This window comes from Parasteatoda tepidariorum, chromosome 9 (genome assembly GCF_982258835.1).
Source record: "Parasteatoda tepidariorum strain Cologne lab strain chromosome 9, Ptep-v5.0, whole genome shotgun sequence".
NCBI classification, from domain to species: domain Eukaryota; kingdom Metazoa; phylum Arthropoda; class Arachnida; order Araneae; family Theridiidae; genus Parasteatoda; species Parasteatoda tepidariorum.
Window position 1 is genome coordinate 87,623,349 of NC_141763.1, and position 11,538 is coordinate 87,634,886.

The 11,538-nt window shown below is 30.2% G+C and overlaps 1 protein-coding gene across 1 annotated transcript; it reads right to left on the minus strand.

Annotated features, from left to right (window-relative positions):
* Positions 1-2,583: 2,583 nt before the first annotated feature.
* LOC147804306 (uncharacterized) lies at positions 2,584-6,437 on the minus strand. Its single transcript, XM_087151511.1, has 2 exons — positions 4,068-6,437; positions 2,584-2,595 (listed from the first exon to the last, which is right to left on the minus strand). The coding sequence occupies exons 1-2, from the start codon at positions 6,435-6,437 to the stop codon at positions 2,584-2,586; spliced, it is 2,382 nt and encodes a 793-aa protein (XP_087007637.1).
* Between the last annotated feature and the right edge of the window lie 5,101 nt (positions 6,438-11,538).

Consider the following 11,538-nt stretch of genomic DNA (forward strand, 5'->3'; position numbering starts at 1 on the left):
AAACGCTATCGAATTGCAAATCTCAAAATCATAACTTTAATTATGTTTCACTTATGTATTCTAAGCTCAAGCCATTACCCCGGAGGATGCATTAACTATAGCTCTTAAATAAATGCACCTAGTTTCACTAACTCTAATAATTTCATTGTGCATTAATTTTGGCCCAGAAGAATAGCTGAATGTAATGCAGAGAATGCTCTTCAATTAATCATACACAATTCTGGGAAACCTTATAAATTTTGTTAATTGTTGTAAAAATGCATACAAGACTTTTTTAGAATTTTAGAAAGCAATTCATTAAATTAATTAAATTCCTTTCTGTTTACTACTTGATTTTATGGTACTACTTGATATTATAATTATTACTCTAGTTAATCTAAATACAAAGCTTTACAGAAAGATTGAAGCACTTCTTACTTTATATGTATTTGAAATCTAATTAAATCATATTTCTTATAAAGTATATTCAGTTTTGCAAATTAATAAAAAATGTTTAATATATCCTTTTATAGTTTCTGATTTTAAACAATGGTTTAATTCTAAATAAGCAATCTTAAGAAACAGAAACTATAAAATATTACCTGATTAAAAAATTCATTCGCTTCAAAAATATATATATAGGAAAAAACTGCCGACATATTTCAAGCACTCAAAAATGTGCGCCCATTTTCAAGACTTGCCAGAAGTGAATGGGCGGAACGAAAGCGATTTGAATTATAAAATGTAAAGTTTCTTACCAAAAATTGAAAAATAAAGGTGAGAAACAAAACTGGAAAAATCACAGCAGTCATAAGAAGGAAAAAAAAAACAGAATGAAAAAAACATACAGTTGCCTACAGGGACAACTAAGGTCAAAATTTATGAGACAACTGAGCCAAAATTATTTTCACCTCAGCCAAATCAGCTCATCTTGATGCCCTGGTATCATGTTGTAATCATATGGACGCTGATTCACTTATTAACGACGTTAGTTCCTCTCTACCTCTCCATAGTGAGTGGGAATGCATTTGCCCCTGATTTGCCCCTCTAGGCCACTGTGGTTTTTTGTACTTTGTTTTTCTATTTTCTGTGGGTAAATTTTCTCGTTTTTTGTAGGTAACTTTTGTTTTGTTTTCAAATAACTTTTGTTTCTTCCTATTCGCGTCTGGCAAGTCTTGAAAATGGAGTCATAAGTTTGAGCTCTTGTAACATGTTGACTGTTTTTTCCCATTTAGGTATTTTTGAAGCGAATGAAGTCATCAATCAAGAAATGATGTAATGATTCTGTAAATTATACTTTACAGGACAATAACTATTAAGTATTTGCTAATCAAAAAATTAATACTCAAAGTATTATTTTTCTCTCAATTATTTTTCGTAAACTATAATTTCCATCAACGAGAATGGGATGTCATCTTATGATTGTCAAATGGTAATTAGAATTTTATGTTGAACTGAATAAAATCAGGTTTAAAACTCTAAAACTCATAGTTTGGAATTTATATCTATTTTATGTATAAAATGTACACAGAGAAAGAAATTCTGGTAAAATTACTGCACTGTATTGTAATGACATTTATGGTTAAAAAAATATATAATTCCGGTTTATAATTCCAAAATATACGGTATTTAAAACAGTTATGTGGTATATTTTTCATTCACATTGTAACTGTTTACCGGAAATTATAGTTTTTAAAAATAATTTCTTCTTACCACACATTTAGTGAAAAAAACAAAACAGAAATGTAAATTTCACAATATAAATGGCTTTATGACATGCTCTAAGGTATTTTGATTATACCAACATTTACCAAATTTCATCGCAGATTATAATATCATATTTTATTATTAAATATACCAAAATTATTACCTAACAGCATCGGTTAAAATTACCAAACATTTTGGTGTTATCATAGAGCCAGAAACACGATAAATTTGACTACACTTCTCAGTGTATTTAACATAAGAAAGACTGAAATATTGCCCAAAAGCAGTCAAAATGACTGCATTGTGAAAGAACAACTAATGTATAAAGACATTTGTTTAAAATTAATTCTTAATATTTTTAATATTATTTTCACTTATATAACAAATTATTAGTAAATATGAAAAATAAAAATAATTATAAAAGTCACAAAATTCTAAGAAATTTTGTCATTTTAAACATCATTGTTTCTCTAATTGAAGTTAAAAAGCTGTGAAAATGACTTTCTTGGGCTATCTAGTGTTAAAACCTATTTACGCATTTGGCATTGCTATCTAACAAAGTGAAATATTGTTGTTCAAGTATTTTAGTACTGAATTGGTTGAACAAACTCAATCAATAGATCAAATATTTCAGAAGTTGAAGGGTTTTTTTCTTCAGAAAAATAAATATTGGCATGCTCTTATTTATATTTCTAAAGCTGCAATTTTGTAGCTATCTAAAATGTGAATTGTTGTTGCTTGAGTAAGCTGAATCGAATGAACAATGTACAAAAGCATTTCAATTTCTCCAAAAAAATACTGCTATTATCTTTTTAAAACTCGCATGAAAGGGATTAAAGTCTCATTTTTATTTTTTTTTATCAAGCAGAAAACTCTGATTTTCTAAATTTTAAAGGTTTACAAAACAACCTACAAAGATATAAAATATGTTTTATTCAATTATTTTTCTATCTAGTTTTTGATACTTCAGACTAAATTAAATTAAATATAAAATTTAAAAAAAAACTAAATATATGTGATGCTGCTGGATCACACTTGCGCAAATCGTTTTAAACTTAACTGCCTTAACTCAGTTTTGTAATTTATTGTTTGCTTTCAAAGGAATGAATTCAGTTGTTTTAGTTTTAGATCTCTTAACCGCCGTGGTATTTCAACCTTTAAATTGATGGATTGCTTCTTTTTATATGATTTTTTGCTTAACTGTAACCGACATAGGGTTACCTTGCCCCCGGTCGCTTTCTTAGCGTCACTTGATGAACATTCTCTACCTGTGAAGGAGATTTCATGCAGCTAATATGTTTTTTTCTTTCTATTTTTTATTTTACTAGAGGGCTCCGCCCCCTGCTCGCTGACGCTCGCCAACCCCCGGAGAATTCTTGCTTGGTTTGCTTCGCAAAACCAATAATGCTTTGATTTCATATATTTCAATATTAAACTGAATATTAACTGTTATCATCGAAAAGAATTAATTTTCTTAAATGCAGAATAAGCAGTGTATCTATATCAATGTCACTTTTTTTCGTTGACTACAGTTCCTTCTATGTCCTATTTGTTCTCTAAATGAGCCAAAATTGTCAGAAATTAACATCAATGTGCAGATATAATCTTAATATGAAACTTGTTTAAAAAAAATGATAATCACAATAATACAGACTTTGTCCCAAAGAAATGAATATATTTTTAACACATTTAATTCAATATATATACATATATATATATATATATATATATATATATATATATATATATATATATATATATATATATATATATATATATATATATATATATATATATATATATATATATATATATATATATATATATATATATATATATATATATATATATATATATATATATATATATGCAAACACTATAATATTTTTCAATAAGCAATATTGTTAAGAACAGGGTAATTTTTAAAAAAATATTTTAATAATATTCAGCAAAATAACTATAAATGAAAACATTAATTTTGCGGAATTAAAATAAACGATGCACCAATAGCATTTTCTTTACGCTAAATACATTTATAAATTTGACATTATATATATATGTTATAATATTTCTCTATATACAATATTGTTAATGACAGGATCATCTTTAATAAATATTTTAATGTTCTCCTTCGTTGTGCATCTTGACAATGCCACATATAATTGACCATGAGAAAAAATAGGCCGTTCAATATATAGCCCAACTTTATCGAAGGTTTGGCCCTTATTAATTGTTAAGGCATAAGCTAATCTAACAGGAAATTGTCGTCGATAAAGCACAAATGGTAAGGAAGAATTACTTGATAATGTATTTAATTCTATTCTTGGAAGATTGACAATACTACCATTTTTATTACCAGTAGCAATTTGGCAAGTCAATACTCTTTTCCCTATTTTAAGAACAGTCAATCGAGTTCCATTGCAAAGAACAACAGTGTGACTTCTATTATGCAGTGGAATTTCGTTTAATCGCCATGCAGCTTCCATTGGCCCAATATAGCGGCTATCTATATAGCTTGCAATTTCATTGTCCTCTTGAACAATAGCAATTCTGGCTCTATCATGGCCTTTATGAATATATTTATGTATATATTTAATAGCCATCACTGAGGAGCAATATTCAACATTTATATGGCAATTAAATTTGAGTAAAAGATACGGATTATGAGGTACAACCATGCGATTATCTACATACACAGTGGTGCCTTTTATTTTAGCAGGATATTGGTATAATTTATTGATGTTATTTCTTCTCCGATATCTTGGAAAACCATCACCTGTCATATCTGTTTCATTGATAAATTCTTTAGGAAATCCTTTTGAGCATTCTTTTTTTTCTTCATTCCAGCAAATAAGGCCTGCAATATGAGGTCCATGCATCATGTGTTTTAGTTGATGAGAGCGAAGATAGTTATCATCAGAAAGCTCAGCAGTTATAAATCTGTCAACATCTTCAGGCTTTAACAACTTACAGTCTGTTCTTAGTGAAGCAAGAATATGAACATGTGGGAGCCCTCTTTTTTGAAATTCTATCGTATAAACGTATGCCACAATAGGGCCTAAAACATGTTTTTTTGTTAAGTCATGAATTAATTCATCCACTTTAGCTTGGAAAATCTTTGTGACGATTATTGAAATGTCATTTACAGTAGTACCTTTAATGAAATGATCTTTTAAAGTTTCAGTAATTTCTGGCCACTGCGGATTACATGTCATCGTAATAAAAAAATCAGGCCTTCCAACCTTCCGACAAATAGCAATTGCATCTTGATACAGTTGTTGCATACTTCGAGGTGACCCAATATACGTAGCTGGTAGTATAACAGCTGTGCCCAACCTTACTCTGTCAGTTTCATTTAAAGAATTCCTTTCAACATGGTCAATTAACCCTTGATAGCATTCAGTGCGCAGGGTTCCTTGATTGTTTCTAATGAAATCTAATCGCTGACTTTCAACCAACAAATAGCAATTTATCACATACTGCTGAGATAATTTTCCAGCATGCAATAACGGGTTAAAAGGACCATTAGGTCGTAAGGCTAACCTATGCCCATAATATTGAATTGGACTTATTTGTTTTCCTTTTTGCGAAGGCATTTGATAAGTCCATCCTAAATCGCCTTTAGGAAAAAGTAAAGGAAAGACCATAGGATCAGCATGTTGAGATCTTTGGTTTATTATACTCGTTTCTCTTATTTCTTGTTTAGGATATACAGTTAAATCGCATACAGGAACAACACCATCTTTGGAAACAATAATGGCAGCTAATTCAGAAGAAGTAGGTTTATTGTATCTTCTTTTATCATCGAATATAAATCTTTGAAACTGTAAAACAAATTCACTATCATGAATAGTTAAATCTCTGAGCATCCGATATTTCTGTGCATATGGATTGACTTCCCTTAATAATTTTTCAATATGCCTTGTCAACTGAAGATTGTCTAAATTCATGCGTAGTTTAATAGCCTCCTCAACACTGTCATAAATATATATTTGTCCATTCCTTGGAGCATTGGTTGCTGAATTTAGGGATGTTGTCGCATGGTGATATACTTGTCCTTGAATTTTTATCAACGGTGGACCTCTGCTTTCATCTTGAAGAAATTTAGCACTAAAAGTGGCAATCGCAAATGATGAATTGTATACACGGATATTTTGCCTAAATAATTTTGCTTCTTGCTCATCAGAAAGAAGTAAGTTTTTCAAAAATAAAGGATATTCATGCAGCGGAGGTATATGTATGTTATCATTATGGCAGCAAGAATTAACAGAGCGCCCTTTTGCAGAAGCAAATCTCAAAGCTCCACAATAACTGCATTTTGAAAACATTTTGCCAAGACTATGTTTTGCCACTTTGATAGGTAACAATTTTGATAAATCACCAGCAAACTCATGTTGTTTTGATTTTAAAATAGGTGGATTAGGATTTTGGTCCATATCATAGTCAACATTGCGAAAGCGAATTGGTACAGTGTGCATTCCATCCACATTTTCTGTATTTACAGGTCTGGTTTGATGTGGGCAAATGAAAGTCGATGTTGTTGCGACTGTGTAGCAATTACACACATTCTCTTTTAGCTCAACCTTTGTTAGTTTAACTTTTTTTTTGTTAGTTGAATCATCATTAGGTTGTATAAGCAAAAGAGCATTATTTTCTTCTATACTATGAAGTTTACGTTTTTCCCGCTTTCGATTAGCTTTCGCATTGAGTTGCGACTTTTTAGTAATGTTAGGTCTTTTCTTTTTAGGCATTACTTGTAAATAAACAAATCGAATTAAGATTTAAAACCAGATTAAACTTACGAATTAACGTTTTAGAAGACAAATAATCAGATTAATCAATATATCAATACGAAATAAGTTGAGATGTTGTAAAACTGAAGAATGAAATTCTAACTATTTTGTGATTGGTTGCATCTCTGAAAAAGAAAATTCAGACTTGTAAATCGCTTTTTTAAGCTTGCCGTTTTCAGACATGTGATTGGCTGTTGTGAACGGCGGTTATTCTTCATTATTAACTGCAAAATCGTGCTTTAAAACTAAAATAAATAAAAATTTAAAATTATGTAAAAGATTTGAATGCCCTAAATGTCTTCCCTGAAAGATTCTGAATGAATTGATTCCTTAATCTTAGATTTTCATCACGTAGTTAAAAAGTTTTTCAGGGGACAAAATTAACTGCAAAAACTTTTTTTTAGAATAGAGAGATTTATTATTCTCCGTCTTCCCACTGTATGTCCATATTTATCTGAATATATTTTTAGTTGGAAAGTGCTTTTTCCTCTTGATGATCTCCTTTCTTTGCCATAGTAGCATGTGTAGGGCTTATATTAATGCTTTGATTTTTTACAGATTCTTTTGATTTCTCGCCTAACTTGGCAACAAAAGGATGAAATCAGTTTTCTATGCAAGAATTTCGTTTCAATATCTGTTTCTGAAAAACTGACCTCCGACAACCAAACCCATTAGATACTTGATAGCATTTAAATCTCACTCACTCTACTCAGTGGCGCGACAGCCCATAGAGGGCCAAGGCCTACTGTGCCCATCTCAGCTTTCTTGACCTTGAGCACTGGGAGGTGCAGGAGCAGATGTTCCGGTTAGGTGGTCAACCGAACGCGAACCCCCAGTGTGTAGTTCCCAGCATGCCTGGTACTCATTGTACAAGGCTGAGTCAATCATGCCCGGCCCGAGGATCGAACCTAAGACCTGTGGCACTGGAGCACGAAGCTCTACCACTCAGCTACCGGGCGTCAAATCTCACTCAAGAAAGTAAAAAATAAAGTCATGATTATCTTTCCTACCTTGTCGTTTCTCGTAAAAATCAAATACCATCGACCAAAAAAACATGTCAATCCTTCTGGGACGAGGGATTGTGATAATATCAAATCTTCTTTTCAACGTTTTTTTTATTCAAATTTTGAACTTAATTTTTGGACATGATTCAATTTTATTCAAAGCAACTACAATAATACCTTCACAATGTACCTCATAATTTTATTACAATTATACTTTTTTTCAATAACAATATAACAACTTAGACAATCAGTCCAAAAAATTATTACTTGATAACAGCAGTACCACATAAAAAAGAATTGTAGAAATAATATGAAATTTAGATAGTTATAAGATGTAATAAAATATGAAATTTTAGCAGTTTTGTAAAATTTACTCAAATTTTTGAATGGGTTTTTTATAAGACAAATGCGTTATTAATAACTGTGGCTGTCCGGGAAGCTAATTACTTTGCAAACAATGCAGTATTTATTATATATGCACTGCTGTTCATTTTTCATTCAAAAAATGGTTTAATGACAGTTTATTTAATTGTTATTTCACCATATTCAATCAAAAGAAGCAAATAACCATAAAAAAGACGGTATTTATGAGGAAAACTGTTTATTAACTACTTTTACATAATACGGAACAACCAGAGTTTTATTGCTCCAACCAGACCAACCTGATGAAACCAGTTTGCTCACCATCCAAAAACCAGTCGAGAGGGCTAATTTATCAAGCTCATGATCAACAGAACGCGAGTTTGAGTCTCGTTGACACCACAATATTCCCCCTACCCCTTATCACACGAAAAGTTTCCAGTGTCCGGCACTCCCAAATTTGTGACCGTGGTCTTTTAGAGCACGATAATACCACTCTCGCATAGATGACAGTATCATAAAGCTGTGTCACACCAAAAAGTCTAGTATTTCTTATTTCGTCCGATAGGTAAAATAACCAGAAAAAACTGATTAATCCTTATTTCCCTGCTCATTTGATAAATGCTCAGCCCATGACTCAGTGAAAAGCCTAATATCTAGTTTCACGATTTTGAAACCATACCAGTTGTAAAAGGTTAGAAAACCGTATAGTTTTGTATTAGTATTTTTAACAATACTAGATACAAACAGTTTCACAACCGTAAATGTAAAAAATGTTCTTTACAGTAAGTCTTACGGTTAGTTGAATGAGCAGATAACTCATGGGAATTTTACTGAACTTTTAGAAGGAAAATTCTGGCAGTGTAGTTCTATTTAATTCTGCGTTATCATTGAATTAATAGTATAATATAATGCATAATACAACAATATTTTCAGAAAATCTAACACAGAAAAACGGCTGAATGAACTATGAAGTATTACTATAAAATTGACAAAGTAATTAATAACTATTTAATATTTAAAAAGGTAATACCACCTAAATTACTATATGCCATTGTATTTGAAATAGAATATTTAAATTTTAAAATGTGATTTAGAACTTTTACTGCAAACTAAAGGAATTGAACACTGAATAATTAAGTTAAATTAGTTACATTAATAGTTAAGGGGGAGAAATTGTCTATTATTGAAACCAATAGTTAATATAGTTGAAAGCGAAGTTGACTTGTAACTTTCAGTTAATTGAATTACGAAATTTAAACCATTGTGAATGATTACAAAATGTATCATATAGCAAATCATGTATTTGGCGTCGTAACGAAAGCTAAATTACTTTAAGGAAATATAATATTTTTTATACCTTGAGAAAAAAGTATAATAAAAAACTACCAGAATACGGTAAAAACAACCTTGTTTCTGGCGCTACGGAAACACCAAAAGGCTCAGTAATTTGTACCAAAACGCCTTTTTAATCAATGTAGTAAAATTAACAATAAAATCTGCTTTCATAATGCAAGTAAAAATATGGTAAATGTGGTAAAATTTGGTAATTTCATTATGATTTCTTTTGCATGGCATAACCACTTATTTATTTAAATTTACTTTCAGTTTTGCAGTTTTTACTAAATGTGTGACAGTAACTATAATTTAAAACACCAGAATTTCAGGTAAATCCTGTAAACATGTCTGGAAGATATCATATATTTTGCTTTTATTGTTTGCATGACATAATTATTAAAATTAGGTAAAAATTATTTTGGAAAATAACTTTAATATTAATCAAAAATTTGTGACACTAAGTAATAAAAATTTATTAATACTAATAATTCTAATTAATTTTAATACTGATGAATAATTTTAACACTGATAAAACTGAAATTGCAGAAATTACAAAATGATTTTGATTTCAATTTAAGGCAGGAAATCTCAGAAATTGTGAAAAAGTTTGACTAGTTGTGCCATCTTTTAGCAATATTTAGAAATACAAAAAATAATCGCTGGATTTAAAGAGACACGTGAGGAGCGACGAATTTAATTTCAATTATGCCATACGGGCAGAAAATGCCGAACATATGATATGCGAAGCTGACAGAGATGGAATTAATGTTTCCGTGAAAGTTCTTATCAAGATTTAACGTAACTGAAATAATGAAATAAATCAATGAAATTGCTAATCATTATTGAGATTAAGCTAATTTAAGACTATAATGTTTCCTCTTTCACTCGTAAGAAGCGTTTTTAATGCAAAAAACTATAAAAAAAAATTACTGCAAATTTCGAAAAATTTTCAAGCTTACAATTATAGAAATTTTCTTTATTATTTCCTTCTCGGACTTTTTGTAAATAAATGTGCCTGATTCTGATTTCATTTAGCTATTAAATAAACTAGATTAGAAAGTTTTCAACGTCCCAATACACTGAGGATTTAATTTCGTCAGTTTAGATAATCCCTTTGTTTCTTCCGGTTTTAGTCATGAGCTTATTTTAATCATAGGAAATTTGGTGTTGGACATATTCCAACTTTCAGTTTAAGCATGTAGTGGAAGTGAATTAAATACGATTTTTTTAAAACAAAATTTTATCGAAGACACTGCAAATTAGGGTCATTTAAAAATAAATTTCAAGAAAGAAATCCCACTTTGAAGCTTAGATTATTGACATTAAGAGCTCAACCAACTAGTTGAGCTCATTATACGACTAAATCCAGAACATTATTTTATTTTCGAATAACCATTGAAATAATCAGTCTTGCTCTGGTTGTTTTTCTTTAAATCAGTGTTTCCCAAACTTATGACTTCTGTGTACCCTTTCCAAATTTTTTGAAACGCTGTGTAATACTAATAAGAAAAATAAATGTATTTCTTACTATAAAATAATTGCACGAAAGATAAAAATCACAACTGGCTGTTTACACCACTAATTATTAACTGTTAACTCTGCAAAATATAGCCAATCGAGAAATACGCAATCGTAAATTTCACAGCTAACTTTGTTTCTAAATAAAAAATTTGAAATTTCCGCTTGTTGCAAGATATTTCGCATAGGAACGGTTACCCCCGACAAACTGCTCCCGTATCCCCTAAGGGTACACGTACCAAACTTTGGGAAATACTACCTTAAATCAACGAAGATGGAAAGCTTGAATGCAATATCATAAGGAAAGTCGGTAGGGCATGTGTTAATAAAGCTAAAACTGACCTTTTTCGATGTACTATTTTTCCTAAGAAACTACTTATGATATCATTTTGAAATTTTTGGGGGATATTTGAGATTTTATCAATTGTATATTGTGTTAATGTCTTAGCGTTAACAGGAATACTTTTTGAATCACGAAGGATTTTTAATATTTTTTTTAATTAAAAAGTTCACAGTTCATATTTTTTTTTAAAATTGCCAACGATATGTATTAACAGTTATCATAGTGTGAGCATGCGTATGTGAATGTTCTGTGGAAAAAAACTGAAGTAATATCTTCTTTAGATGCTGTGAAAAAGGTACATGGGAAAAGGTCAGTTTTAGCATTATTGGTATATGCCTTATGTAGTCCCCTTAAGCTTTTTTTATGGGGGGGGGAGGAGCGAAAAAAGATTTTTTTAGTTTTGAAATGTCCAATTGCCTTTGAAGAACATGCTATAATGCTTAAACATTAAAATACTAAAAAAAAAAGGAAATATGAAGTAGTTCTTCAGAATTTT

What these genes read in the sequence shown, in the direction of transcription:
- LOC147804306 (XM_087151511.1), bottom strand. Translation starts at nt 6,437, where the DNA reads ATGCCTAAAAAGAAAAGACCTAACATTACTAAAAAGTCGCAACTCAAT.